Consider the following 15,264-nt stretch of genomic DNA (forward strand, 5'->3'; position numbering starts at 1 on the left):
CTATTTACCTTTGGAAGACAGTGTTGCTGTATCCCTATTGTTCTGGTTAGCATTTTCTTTAACAATTTTTAGAAGTAAATTAATGATAACTAGGTAAAATTTTTGAATTTGGATTTTTCTAAGATGGAAGTCTTATAATAACCAGGAGTTTATAGAGATGGGGAAGGAAGAATATAGAAACAGAAGTAGTAATTGAGGAAAGTGTACTAACTTGTTACTGATTTATTTTTTTTGTAGGATTCATTTTCTGTTTCTACCTGTATGTGTGTTCTGAGGGCCAGAATTCATGTTCTCAGGCTTTAGTAGCAAGCACTTCAATCAGTCACTTGAACCTACTCCCCATTGTTGTTTTCACTGCCTTGTTTCACCTTGCCTGAGGGTTCTCCTGCTTTTTTCTGGGAATGTTATACTTTCGGATATTGAAGTCATTCAGATCTTAGCTCAGTTCATCCTATTTATATTCTCTGTTGATGGGTGGGTTTTGTTTCCTTTCCTTTGATTACAATTGAAGAGCCTGAACAGCCCTATCTTGTCGTCATTTAAGGGGCTGACATGTAATAGATGTTAATATTTGATAATGGAAAGCTCTTGTGCTAAGTCTCTGTTTATGAATTTTGTTGACATACTGGACCATCCTAAATACAGCTATTAGAAATCTGTCATTTATTTGTTACATGACCTTGGGCAGGTCTTTTCCTAATTTGTAGAATAATAAGAATATCATCATCTACCTTGGAGTTTTAGAGGTGTAAACAGGGTATTACATGAAAAGGCTTGGACATGTAATGTGTTTTGGCATGTGCTAAACATTAAGTATTTAAAAATTGTATCATACTGGGCTGGGGAGATGGCTCTGTCATTAAAGTGTGGAATAAGCATGATGACCTGAGTTCAGATTCCTAGTACTCATGTTAAAAACCTGAGCACAGTGATGTGCTTCTGTAACTAGCCGTGGGGTACAGAGACAGTTGGCCAGCCGCCATAGCCAAATCTGGGAGCTCCAGATTTAGTGAGAGACCTTATCTCAGAAAATAAGATGGAGGGCAACAGAAGAAAACAGTCTGCCCTTCTCATTGACAACGTGCACACACACCTGAGCCAAGACATACTTGATATAATACATTGTAAAGCTTTGGCAAGCTTTTGAGAATCAGCTTTTCTTGGATTTATAAATTAATAGCAACATATATTTTATAACCCATATAAAATATTTATATTATATGTAAATTATAATAAATATATAACCTTAAAATTAATAGCTTTTTTTGTTTTTGTTTGTTTGTTTGTTTGTTTTGAGACAGGGTTTCTCTGTGTAACAGCCCTGGCTGTCCTGGAACTCGCTTTGTAGACCAGGCTAGCTTTGAACTCACAGAGATCTGTCTGCTTCTGCCTCCCAAATCCTGGGATTAAAGGAAGGATTAAAGGTGTGCAGCCTTATATATTTTTTTCAAAGCTGATACTTAATGTTTCTGAGTTGTATTTTTTTGTTTGTTTTTTTGTTTTTTTTGTTTTTCGAGACAGGGTTTCTCTGTGTAGCTTTGGAGCCTATCCTGGCACTTGCTCTGGAGACCAGGCTGGCCTCGAACTCACAGAGATCCGCCTGCCTCTGCCTCTGCCTCTGCCTTCCGAGTGCTGGGATTAAAGGCGTGCACCACTAACGCCCGGCTGAGTTGTATTTTTTTTTTAAACAATACTCTTATCTCTATTTCTCTGAAATTATAATACTTATTTTGCTGCTTGTAGTGCTTTTAATATAAAAGTTGAATGTTCAGTTGTAGGAATCTTAAAATATATATGTTATAAATTATTTTAAAACCTGCCTACTTCAGTTTCAGGAATGAAGGTACATGGGGTACTGGTGGTCAGAAAAAAGAAATAAAAGAATGAATCATAGGATTGAGTTTTTATTTCCTTCTATAATAGTAATTCTGTCTTAGCCTCTTCCTTAACTCCTACCACCATAGCTACATGTGGCAATGTTAGGTGTGTGCTATGACTCTCACCATGCCGTAAGATGGACTGTGTGTTTAGCAGCTTCATGGCACCTAGTGCTGCTATACTTTTGTATTTAATTATCCCATATTAATTGTTTATTATGAATAATATGATATACGCACTTATGCGCAGCTTTTTTTTTGATGATGATGATGATACTGGCATCTAGCCTAGGGTTGTGTATATTCTAGGCAAGCTTTTACTACTGAACTATATATAGTCATCCATTGTGTATGCTTTGTGTTTTCACCTCTCTGGAAATTAATTCTTGGTTCTAATGACAACTTAATGTTTAATCATTTGAGAAACTGCCAGACTACTTGCAGAGAGCATTCATGTATAAATATCCTAAATTCTTCATTTTAGTTTTTTTGTTGATGTTTTGTTTTTTGAGACTTGTTTCATGTATATCATGAAGGCCCCAGTCTTTAAACAGATTCTCCTGCTTCTACCTTTAGAGTACTGGATTAACAGGTCTTTGTCACCGTACTATACATGGATTTTGTGGTGCTGGGAATGACCCCAGGACTTCCTATATTCTAGGCAAGCACGGTACCAAATATCTATATCCCAGCCATAAATTGTTATTATTTATTTCTGTCTTTTATGATGCTGAGTGTCTTTTATGTGTGACTTAAAAAAAGATCTTGGTCTGGGCAGTGGTGGTGCATGCCTTTAATTCTGGCATTCAGGAGTCAGAGACAGGCAGATCTTTAAGTTTGGGGTCAGCCTGGTCTCCAGAGCGAGTTCAAGGACAGCCAGAGCTACACAAAGAAGCCCTATCTCAAAAATTGGAAAACAAAAAATCTTGGTCCAGGATATGATGGGACACATCTTTAATTCAATACTTGGGAGGCAGAGATAGGCAGGTGATTTCTAGGCCGGGCTGATATACATAGAGAATGCCAGGTCAGTCAGGGCTACTTAATGAGACCCTGTCTCAAATTTCTTTTTTTGTGGCGTTGGTAGTGTTGGAGACATGTATTAGTGGTTAAGAGAACTATAGATAACCCAAGCTTCCATCACCTATGTTGTATGGCTCACAACTGCGTGCAGCTCCTACTCCAGGAGAATCTGACTTCTTCTGACCTCTGGATACTGTACTCATGAGCACAACCACTCCTCTATTTTTTAATTGCCCATTCACCTTAAATTTTAGTGTAACCACAAACCATGTAGTTAAGACCAAAGGAGCAAAATAGTTTCTGATGCAAACATTCCTAATTAAAATTGAATAAGGGAAGGAATGTTCTTGTTTCAACTCATACTACAAATATATCTTTATTATAGTCTGTCCAATTGAATGGAGTTTTGTGTGCTGTTGTGGAGTCATTTTGATTTTTAAACTATGGTGGTAAAAGGCTGTTTAATGGTTTTTAAGTACAAGAAGGCTATGCTTTTTCTTAGATTAAATCCATGTTAAATAAGCTTTGACTATAAATTTAATGTTAAAGAATTACCAGAAAACATTAAATAAGCTGTCTTTTAGTATTTCGGGACAGGATTTCTGGCTTGGAACTCACTTTGTAGACCAGGCTGGCCTCGAACTCAAAGAGGTTCTCCTGCCTTTGCCTCCCAAGTGCTGGAATTAAAGGCATGCACCACCACTGCCCGGCCTAAATAAGTTATCTTTAAACTTATTAATGAACACATTAATGAAACACACATTAATGAAAGCAAAATGTTGTGATTGTAGGAATTTAATCCTGTATGTACTCTCGAGGTATTAGTTTATGTCCACTTGCCTTTTCTGTCAAGGATAAGAGTTTACTGTTCATGTGGATGAATAAAAAGATGATGTCCATCATTGAGAAAATGTCTGTTTTTTGAACAGGATTTCATGTAGCCCAGTCTGGCCTCAAACTTGCTTAGTAGCCAAGGATGACCTTGACCTCTTATTCTTGCTTGGACTTCCCAAGTGCTGGGATCACAGGTGTGAACCACCATCCATGCCTGACAAAATAAATTTCGTAACACATTCCTTTCTAAACATTTATTTAGATAACATACTTTGTTGATACTTTTAGGAATTATGTAATATGCCAAATGTTGAAATGAACACATTTTGATGCAGTTAAATGTTTAATAGTAGTCATATTTCAGTTGTGAAAAATAGCCAGGTTTTTATCATCATACTTGTTGACCTTTCTGGGATACAAGACGGGTATTGGATATATGTATATTATACAGTGGAGGAAATCATGATAACTGTTGTAATTTAAAAATCGGCATGAGAGAGAAAAACACCATGTGACATTGCTTACGTGGAGGAGTTTTTTATTAGGGAAAAGAGAATGGGAAAAGGAGGAGGGGAGAGGAGAGAATGGCCTCTGGAGACGGAAGCACTGGAAGAGAAAAGAGAGGCAGAAGTTGGGGAGAGAGGCAGAAAGAGAGAAAAAGAAAAAGATGGGAGGTGGGCAAGGCAAGGCCCACCCTTTAAAAGGGAATATAGTGAATGTGCATAGGAGATACTCTTTTTTGAAGTCTGCATTTGAAGACATCCTGTTAGGACCCCAAGGGCAGGCCAGTACAAATGCCTGAATATTAACAGTAACCAGCATCAACAGCATCAATTACCCTATACCTTTATCCTTTCTTGGGTAAGACTCTTTGAAATCCCTTTTAGTTATTTTGAAATGTAAATGATATTAATGAGATTTAAACCATTTATTTTTTATAACTACTATCTTTGCGTTTGAGTATAGGCACTCCATACCTTGACCTTTTTGTAGAAAGCCAGAAAAAACGGGGGGGGGGGGTGTTAGTCCCTTCTCTCTACCTTGTTTGATCCAGGGTCTTTGGTCTTTTGTGCTGCATATGCCCTTTAACTTCTGGGGGTTCTCCTGTTTTCCTTCCATCTCATTCTGGGGCACTGTGATTAAAGATAACCTTAGCTGCCACATCTAACTGTATATGGGTTCTGGGGATTCATACTCAGGTCCACTGAATCATCTCCTTAGTCTCTATTTTAGCTTTTGTTTTTGTTGTGTTTTTTTTTGGAGACAGGGTTTCTCCGTGTAGCCATCTCTGTCCTGGAAGATGCTCTGTAGACCAGGCTAGCCTCAAACTCAGAAAGAGCCATCCGCTTGCCTCTGCCTCATGAGTGTGGGATTAAAGACGTGCTATTTTGGCCATTTTTAAGTGTACAACTCTGGTGTTAAATACATTTCATTTTTTGTTCAACTTTAAAAATAGAATTATGGATCTAGGAAATTGTTAGTGAATTTTATAAAAGTATTATACTCCCAACTGGCAGTATAATAAGTTGGTAAAGAGCTTGCCTATCATTAGTACTATAAAAGAAAATAGCATTTGGAATTAAATATGACTATATTCTTTATCACCCCCCACAACAGTGAAAATTTATTTTTAAGTAAACAGCACCTGAAGAATGTTCTAATAAGAGCACTTTTTTGGTTTTTCGAGACAGGGTTTCTCTGTGTAGCTTTGGAGCCTATCCTGGCACTTGCTCTGGAGACCAGGCTGGCCTTGAACTCACAGAGACCCACCTGCCTCTGCCTCCCAAGTGCTGATAATAAGAGCACTTTTATCTTTGTACCCTGGTGAAGGTGATCTCACTAATGAGATCACTAGGAATTAAAACTAGTTGGTAGTTTATATGAGCTGGGTGTGGTGGTGCACACGTTTAATCCCAGGGCTAGGCAGGCAAAGAAAGGTACTGCAGATCTGAGTTTTTGGCCATCTTGGTCTACAGAGTGAGTTCTAGGACAGCCAGCCTACACAGAAACCCTGCCTTAAGAAACGCAAGAGGGCTGGAGAGATGGCTCAGAGGTTAAGAGCACTCACTGACTGCTCTTTCAGAGGTCCATCCTGAGTTCAATTCCCAGCAACCACATGGTGGCTCACAACCATCTATAATGTGACCTGGTGCCCTCTTCTGGCCTGGTCAGAACACTGTATAGTAATTCAATAAATAAATACACACATACATAAATATTTGGAAAAAAAAACAAAAGAAAGCAAAAAATTAGTTTGTATATATAAAGTGTTTATTGGATCGTGTCATCTAGTAGCCTAATACATATTTAATTGAGGTTGCTTTGCACTTACATCCTCCCTTTCTGTTACAGTGCTTTTTTAGGACCAAAGGACATATTTCCTTACTCAGAAAATAAGGAGAAGTATGGTAAACCAAATAAACGAAAAGGTTTCAATGAAGGATTATGGGAGATAGATAACAATCCAAAAGTGAAATTTTCAAGTCAACAGGTGAGTCATTCTATTAAAATTTATTGTTATTTATTTAGTGTTAGAGGAAAAATATTGTCATTGTAAAATATATAGTCAATTGAAGAGCCTTTCAGGTTTCAGATTGTTGTGGTCTTTAGGTTGAACCTTACATTTTATGTCTAAATTGTTACTAATTGAATGGCTAAATAGATCTCAAAAACTCAAACACGACTGCTGAGCTCTTACTTATTTATTTGTTTTTTTGTTTTGTTTTTGAGACATGGTTTCCCAGTAGTTATGGAGCCAGTGCTGGAACTCCCTTTGTAGACTTGGCTGGCCTCGAACTCATAGAGATCTGCCTGCCTGCCTACTGAGTGCTACCACTGCCTGGCTGCTGAGCTCTTCTTAAATTATTATTGAATTTAAATCCAAAACTTAATGTATTGTTAGATTTAGGGCTCTAAAATTTTATTATTGTATTTTTGAGATGTTTGTGGACATATGCTGTTGTGCATGTGTGGAGCTCAAGTATATCTCCCATTTACCTTTACATGGTTCTGGGGATGGAACTCAGGTCAGCAGGCTTGCATCAATGAGTATTACACACCTTTACCTGCTGAGCCATCTTACTGACCTAATGTTTTATAAACTTAACAGCTTATGCCCTTTTTTTTTCCCTTAAAGATTTATAGAATGATATTAGAATGGACCTTATGCACTAAATATGTAACAGAAGTACTTATAGCCCCAATGGAAATTCTACCTATTAATTCTAAACAGCATCCTGCCCAGAGCTTTTAACTTACATATGGCATTACATTCTCATAGTGGTTTGCTTTGTACCTGGTTTGTTCCATTTCCCTTTTTTCTTTTTCAAGGTTTCTCTGTGTCTCCTGCCTGATCTAGAACAACTTCTGTAGACTAGGATATCTTCAAACTCACATTCATGCGCCACCACTCTATGCTTGTTCAGTTTTTATTCTGTAACAGAAATAATGTTTTTATTTTTTCCTGTCTTTTTCCTGTGTTTATATGGCTATTTGTATAATGTGTGCATGTGCCACAGTGCATGTGGAGTGGTCAGGGTACATCTTTGTGGAGTTGGTTCTGTATCCACTTTTACCATGGTTGGTGTTGGGCTTGCTCAGCAAGTACCTTTACCTGCATTTTGTGGTCCCTGATGCTACTTTAATACTGTTTTCTAAATTGCCAGTTGCACTCTTGAATATTTGAATGCTCTATAACTTAGATAAAATGAGCCACTGTAGCTGCTCAGTGGTGGCACAAATCTTTAATGCCAGCACTTGGGAGGCAGAGACAGGCAGATTTCTATGAGTTCAAGGCCAGCCTGATCTACAGAGAGAGTTCCAGGACAGCCAGGGCTACACAGAGAAAACTTGTCTTGTAGGGCAAAAAAAAAAAAAAAAAATCACTATTTACACTAGGGCCAGAGAACTTACAATTAGATGTTTATGAAACTATTCTTCACTTTCTTATTAATAAAAATAGCTTCATGCTGGTCTCGGTAGCGTACACCTTTAATCCCAGCCTACTCTACAGAGTGAGTTCCAGGGCTACACAGAGAAACCGTGTTCCAAAAAACTTAACCTCCCCCCCTAAAAAAAAAAAAATTAACAACAGGGCTTTAGATAGCAAAAAAAAAAAAACAAAACAAAAAAAACAAAACAACTTGTTAAAGCTTTATGTAGCAAAAGCTGGAAAAGCATGAATCACACTTGAAAAAAAGTAACCATAATTCAACTCTTAAATGGGTGATGAGCCTGTTATGGTGCTCTATGCCTTTAATTCCAGCTTTCAGGAAGCAGAGGCAGGTGGATTTCTGAATTTGAGGCCAGCCTGGTCTACAGAGTGATTTCTAGGATAGCCAAGGCTACACAGAAAAACCCTGGGGTGGGGGTGGGGGTGGGGAGCTGCAAAAACCAAAAAACCAAACATGTGCTATACTGTTCCTTGCCTTTGACAAATTTTTAGATGTTCTGTGGAATTTTGATGTCTTTCCTTGATATACCAAGGCTTCCTTAGATGGTCTTAAGTCCCTTTCCATCTAGTTAGTATTTGTCATGGTACTCAGTATAGTATGTTGTAATTGCTTCTGAACCTGTGACTGCCACAGTCTTTTGTCACATTGTGATCAACTTGCTGATTGGATGCATGATGGGATTCTCAGGCCTATATCAGTGATTTATTTATTCAAATTAATTTAAAACAAATCTGGCCATTGTGACAACATTTTGTTGTGTTAGGAACAATTTTCAATGAGATTTTTACATTTTATTCCTTTACAAAAGAATTGATGATCAAAAAAAGTTTGGGAATTTTGAAACATTTGGATTTTCTGATTAAGTATGTTGAGCCTTCAGCAGTATTTAAGGTGGTGATACAACTCCCACTCCAGCTTTCTTAGTTTGTTGGTCCACAACTCAGGCTGGCTTCAAAGTTAGAATTCACCTGCCTCACTCTCTTGAGTGCCACTCCATCTTGCAAAAACTGATTATTTTAATTTACAGTTTTAAATTATGTAGGTGTCACTACATATCTCTGCTTAACTTATACCTAGTTGTTTGTTTAGCTTAGGGTGGTCTCAAACTTGGAGCCTTCCGGCTACCTAAAATGCTGGGATTATATAGTAGCACCACCACTTCCTGCTATAAATCCTAAAAACTTTATGTTAAATGTCCTCTGCAAGCTGGGTGTTGGTGGCGCATGCCTTTAATCCCAGCCCTCGGGAGGCAGAGGCAGGTAGATCTCTGTAAATTCGAGACCAGCCTGGTCTACAAGAGCTAGTTCCAGGGCAGCCTCCAAAAGCCACAGAGAAACCTGTCTCAAAAAATCAAAAAAAAAAAAAAAAAAAAAAAGTCCTTTGCAACAGAAGTTGGGGTACTCCTTAACTATGTAAGCTTTTTATTTTTCATGAGTAGAAAAATTTCAGGTGGATAAATCAGTTTTTAGAAATTAATTTATTCTCCGTAGGCATCAACTAAACAATCAAATGCATCATCTGATGTTGAAGTTGAAGAAAAAGAAACTGTTTCAAAGGAAGATACTGATCATGAAGAAAAAGCCAGCAATGAAGTATGTTTTATATCTTGTCTGGTCTAAGAAGAATGAAGAAAATGTGTTTATGGATAGTATTTACATTGAGTATACTGCAAGGGAGGAATAGTCCTGGGGGTGGGGGGTGTCTTGAATACTACTTTGGATTTATAGTTAATGTAAGAATGAAATTATAGATTGAGTTAACTGGCAGATTAGGAAGTAATCTTTAAAATAGTTGAGATGTGAATGAAAACAGATTAATTGCCTCAAATATTAAATCTGGTTTTATAAAATAGTTTAGGTAGTTTTAATGTGCATGTTTTTAAAAGGTTTTTAGATTTCCTATATGTGCCCTTGATGCATTCCTGTTGCCTGTGGAGGGCATTGGATAACCTGGAACTGGATTTAAAAATGTTTGTGAGCCACTATGTGCTGGGAACAGAACATGGACCCTCTGTAAGACTAGCAGTTGCTCTTAACCGCTGAACTTTTTGCCTTTGGATGGAGCGCACGCGCACGCACACACACACACACACACACACACACACACACACACACACACACCACACACACACACACACACACACACAGGGGGGGGGGGGTGTGCAGGGGGGGGAGAGAGCATGTGTGTGCGCCTGGCTTGAGCTTCTGAAACCTCAAAGCCCACTCCCAGTGACACACTTTCTCCACCAAGGCCACAACTCCTATTCCTTCTCAAGTAATGCCACACTTGATGACTAAGCATTCAAATATATGAGCCTATCAAAACCATTCATATTCAGACTCCTGAAAATGGCACATATTCTTTTTTGAAGATACTAATTGTTGCTGTCACTTTAATACTAAGACTTCAGAATTCCAAAGAATTAATGAATAACAAGAGACTTCATCCAGCACTTTCAATGAAGTGTGTTTGTGACTTTTAGTTTGAGAAAATGTCTTACATACTCTTGTATAATATATTCAATGTCATCTGTGGTTTTCACTAGTTTTGTCTGCTTTTGTTTTGTGTTTTAGGATGTGACTAAAGCAGCTGACATAACCACTCCAAAAGCTGCCAGGCGAGGAAGAAAGAGAAAGGTAATTTCCTTAATAAACCATAGGAATTTTAATAGAAATTTTACTTAAACTGAGGACGAATGGAGATAAGGAAAGCTCATTTACACTTGACCTGTGCCCTTATTTTTAAAGTTTTTCTTAGTTACTTAGTGAAGTTTTTTCTTAGTGATAAAGCTGTGGCATCCTTCAGTTTAAGCTGAAAGATGAAAGGAAATAAAAAGTGAAGTGGTTTTCATTCCTTTCAATCTTCTGCCTCATTTTTCTCTATAAAATGAAAAGTATATAATCACAATCACATTCTTCTTTTTTTTTTTTTTAAAGATTTTATTTATTACGTATACAACATTCTGCTTCCATGTATATCTGCACACCAGAAGAGGGCATCAGATCTCATAACGGATGGTTGTGAGCCACCATGTGGTTGCTGGGAATTGAACTCAGGACCTCTGGAAGAGCAGTCAGTGAGTGCTCTTAACCTCTGAGCCATCTCTCCAGCCCAATCCCATTCTTTTTTGTTTGTTTTGTTTTTAGGATATATTTTTATTTATTATGTATACAGTGTTATGCTTGCATGCATGCCTGCAGGCCAGAAGAAGGCATGAGATCTCATTACAAATGGTTGTGAGCCACCATGTGATTTTTGGAAATTAAACCCAGGACCTCTGGAGGAGCAGCCAGTACTCTTAACCTCTGAGCCATCTCCCAAGCCCTATAATCACATTCTTGATTATTTATTAAAGTGAAATATTGATATAGTAAATCCTGATCCAATACTAGCACATGACTATTATCCAATGTGCTAATTTAATGTTGTGTCAAATGAAAGTGGCAATGACAGTATACCCTAGGTATTTTGTAGGCTTTTTATTCATTTTAGTTTGTTTTGTTCACACCTTTGGCCCTAGTTACTACATTCTAGACGTTTGTATGCCACGGGTAGAAATTAAGTCAAGAATTTAATGTGTCATGAAGTAATTGAAAAATATATTTACAGTGGTTTTTTGTCCTCTGGTGTACACATGTGGCAACTAATGTAATAACTTTACAGTTTTAAACAATGGGGAAATAAAGGAGCAGGTCATCTGAGGATACATATCAGGCACATACAGAGAAATTTCAAGACTTTTTAATATATATTATTGATAGCCTTTAAAGTTGGAGGGAAATGTCTGTAAAACTACAATGTTTTTCTGAGGAACTGAAATTATGGGAAATAATTGAATCATCCCAAATTTTATGTGACTCCTTTTTTCAAGGCAATGTGATGATAAGAAATTATATTAGGGGACAATGAGGTCAGATCAGTGAGAAAGTTAGATTTTAAGAACTGATTTCACTGGCATAGTGGATAAACCAGGTTTCTTGTGGACTTTTTTTTTTTTTTCAATCAAAATAGAGAAATACAGGAATGCTTCATTTTCTTAAGCTTTGCTGTATTGTACTCTGCAATACAAAGTAGAATTTTTTTTTTTTTTTTTTTTTAATTGAGGCAGGGTCTTTCTGTGTATCTCTGGCGCTCCTAGAACTCATTAACTCATTATTAGACCAGGCTGCCTCCAAACTCAGCTGCCTCTGCTTCCTGGGTTAAAGGCCTGTGCCACCATGCTCTGCCCACCTAGTAGCATTTTACATATTAAAGACTTGTGGCAACTCTGCTGAACTAGTCTTTCCAACGATATGAGTTCATTTTGTGTCATGGTTTGGTAATTCTATGTATAGATTTTGTTATATCTGTTACAGTGGTATAATGATCTTTGTTAATTTTTTGAGGCATTACAAATTGCTTATATAAGACAGCAGCCTTAATTGATAAATGTTCTGACTGCTCCCCTGTGGGTCATTCTCAGTCTGAGGTATATACTGAGATTAGTCAGTTTATAAAAGGCCTGTATATCTTCAGGTGGAAAAAGTCACAGGCAGGTTCTTTAAACTAAAAGCTATAAATGATTAACCTTAGTAAGGAGGGCATGTTAGAGGCTGAAGTTTGCTAAAAGCTGAGCCTACTTCTTGGACTTATAATCCAAGTTGTGAATGCAGATACGAAGCAAAGGTTCTCGTACAAAATTCACAGTGCTGCTCAAGTGAATGCTGGAATGATAAGGTACAACAGATTCACTGTTGCTAAGGAGAAAGTGTTAATGGTCAGAATAGAAGATTAAGCCAAAGACCAATCCAAGGCTAGGCTGAGGGAGGTGAAAAAAGTACAGATGAACAGATGAAGCTGTCCTGGGTCAGATGATGAAGTACATAGCAAGAAGCTGCCTCCACAACATAAAGCTGCAAGAAGTAGCAGGAGCTGATGGAGGAACTCCATTAAGTTACCTAGATGTAGGTAAGATAACTGTGACTACCCTCAATGAAATCTTCAGTGTAAACAGCTTTACTTTGGAAGAAGTTGCCATCTTGGAATGGACTCAATGTCTCTATTCAAAACCTGAGAAGACAGGGTGATCCCTGGGTCTGAGACTACTTAGTGACTTGGAAATGAACCCATTTTGAAAACCCTAGGGCATTTAGGACTTAAACTAAATGAACCCTGCCTCTTATTATAAATGAAACCAAAAAGCCTGAATGGCAGCTGTTGACAGCATGGTTTGCAGTGGAGTCCTACTGCTCAGGAAAAAGAGTGGCTTCTAAAGATGTTCAGTGACAACATACCTGGTTGTTCAGGTGCTGTGATGTGATGGATTTGTACAGATATACATTGAGAATGTTTTCCTACCTGTGGACAATCAACACTTGTTGATAATCAGTGAAAGTGATTTCTTGATAGACACTTCTCCTGGTGAAGATAATTCAAATGTTTAAATGACACTAAAGGATTTAGGACAGTATGTAAATGACTGATAAAGCATCAACAGATTTTGAGAAAGCTGACTGCAATTTTGAAAGAAGTCTATTGTTAAAATACTAAAAAAACTATCTCTGCATAGTACAAAGGAGCATTCTGTGCATGGAATAAATCAATTTATTTGGGACAGATTTCATTTTTTGTCTCATTTTAAGAAATTGCCACAGGTACCACTACCTTTAGTAACTACCATGCTGATTAAGTTGTAACCATCAACACCAAGGTAAGGCTCTCCATTTGGCAAAACGGTGTGGCTTACTTGAAGGCACAGGTGATTTGTTGGCATTTTGATCTCCTTTTGTGTTGATCAAACCTGGGGCTTTCAACATGCTACAAACAGAGGTTCTACCACTGAATGAATACCCAAAGCCCTGTTTGCTAGCCCTTTTAACCATTGAGTATTGTTTTTGGTGCTGGGACTCAACCAGTGCTTATACATGGTGGGCAAGAGGTCTGTCTGAGTTACATGCCTATCCTAGTTAAGTTCCCTAAGTTGAGTTATGTGCATGTCCTTTCTTTTAAAGACAATATTTCCATATATCTAATAAACTATAGCACAGTGTACATGTAACTTTGATATGTACCGGGTATTTGTTTAATTGCTTGTAACAGTTAAGGTGAGGGGATATAATAGTGGCTTAGCATGAGAAGGTCATGAAAAAGGCCTTTCTAAGAAGTTAGCATTGAATTCCAAAGACACAGGCCTTATTTTCAAGTTTACTTATTTTTGTTAGTGTGAGAGATGGGATTTAGTACACTTTTTGAAGTTTGGTGATAGCTAATTGAAATAGAAGGTAAAGAGAATGGAACAGACTGTAGGAAGACTGGAAGGTGTTTGCTTGAGTGACTATATATGAGATATGGACAGAGACATGTTGGTTTGGGGTCAGAAGAAAAAGTTAAATACACTTGGGAAATGCAGTGAAGATAACCACTGGCATAAAGGTAAGATATTAGAGGAGATGAAGAGAAAAATGTTTACTGGGGTAGATGCAGACACCAAAATTGGGATGTGATAAAATGAAGATGAGGGAAGGTGCCTCTTCAAAATGGTGACTGGAAGACCCATCAAGAGAAACCAGAAGCTATCTGTAAGCGACAGGGAACAATAGTGTCCAGTACAAAGGATCCAGTGAGATGTTTGGTAATTAGCCTATTCAGGAGATTGCAGTTTCATTTAGTTCAGTGCTAAGGACTGAAGTGAGATGAAGTAGATTGGAGAATAAATGTTTAATGGTAATATATTTTTGAAATCTCAGATGGTAGAAGTTAATGTAAAAGCATCAAGGATTTGCATATATAAAGAGAAACGTTTAACGTGAAACAACAGTAAAAATCCTATCATTTTTCTTAGCAAAACTAGGAACATTTGAAAGTTAAATGGATTGAAGGGATTAATTAAAAAAGAAGACATGTGCTCACTTTGAGTAAAGGTAACTTGAAATCAAGGGAATTATCTCCCCCATTCAGTTTGGCTCAAGACTTTGGTTCAATAGATAAATGGCTAAAAGTTTATGTTAGCTATTCAGGGCTTGTATTAGAAGGCCAAAGGATTAACAACAGATTTGAGAAGCCAACTTCCAATACAGAAAATGGTTTCATGTTTGTACCCTGTCTCACCCTGCCTCCTAGGGTTCTTAAGTTTAGTGTAATCTTTGTTCAGGATTTGTGAAACAGATGTAGCAAGGCAGGGATGCTGTGATCTTGTAAGGGATATGAATCCATGATGCATATGGAATGACTCTAGGAAAGAGAAAAAACAATGCACTTGCGAATTGGGATAATAATGAGAAAGAATGAATCTAATGTTAAAACATTCAGTAAGATGAGTAAAATTATAAGTAAAATCTAGTTAGAATGTGAATATTAAAGATATTCATGTATGTATTTCAGATAACTGAATTAGTACTTTCTTTGGTCAAATATATTTTCATGAGTAATGGTTTTGCACTAATAGTTGTAAACATATCCATGGTTGGGCCAATCTTTGTTTAATATTACAGTTGATTTTTACTGTATTAACTGTTCATGACTATGTCACTTACTGTCTGTTGGTATCTTCTCAAATGATCCATTGAACCTGTAAATCTTAACTTGCTTTCAACTTATTT

At 37.3% G+C, this 15,264-nt stretch overlaps 1 protein-coding gene across 4 annotated transcripts in view; it reads left to right on the forward strand.

Moving 5' to 3' along the window:
* Positions 1–15,264, forward strand: part of Psip1 (PC4 and SFRS1 interacting protein 1) — a 38,451-nt gene that overhangs the window by 8,361 nt on the left and 14,826 nt on the right. For all 4 annotated transcript variants that reach the window (XM_027400191.2, XM_027400195.2, XM_027400194.2 and 1 more), the window contains exons 4-6: positions 6,087–6,225; positions 9,178–9,279; positions 10,261–10,323. In XM_027400191.2, the coding sequence (XP_027255992.1) occupies positions 6,087–6,225; positions 9,178–9,279; positions 10,261–10,323 (304 nt within the window). The remainder of the gene's footprint in view (positions 1–6,086; positions 6,226–9,177; positions 9,280–10,260; positions 10,324–15,264) is intronic.

The sequence above is a fragment of the Cricetulus griseus genome, chromosome 2, assembly GCF_003668045.3.
Source record: "Cricetulus griseus strain 17A/GY chromosome 2, alternate assembly CriGri-PICRH-1.0, whole genome shotgun sequence".
Classification (NCBI taxonomy): domain Eukaryota; kingdom Metazoa; phylum Chordata; class Mammalia; order Rodentia; family Cricetidae; genus Cricetulus; species Cricetulus griseus.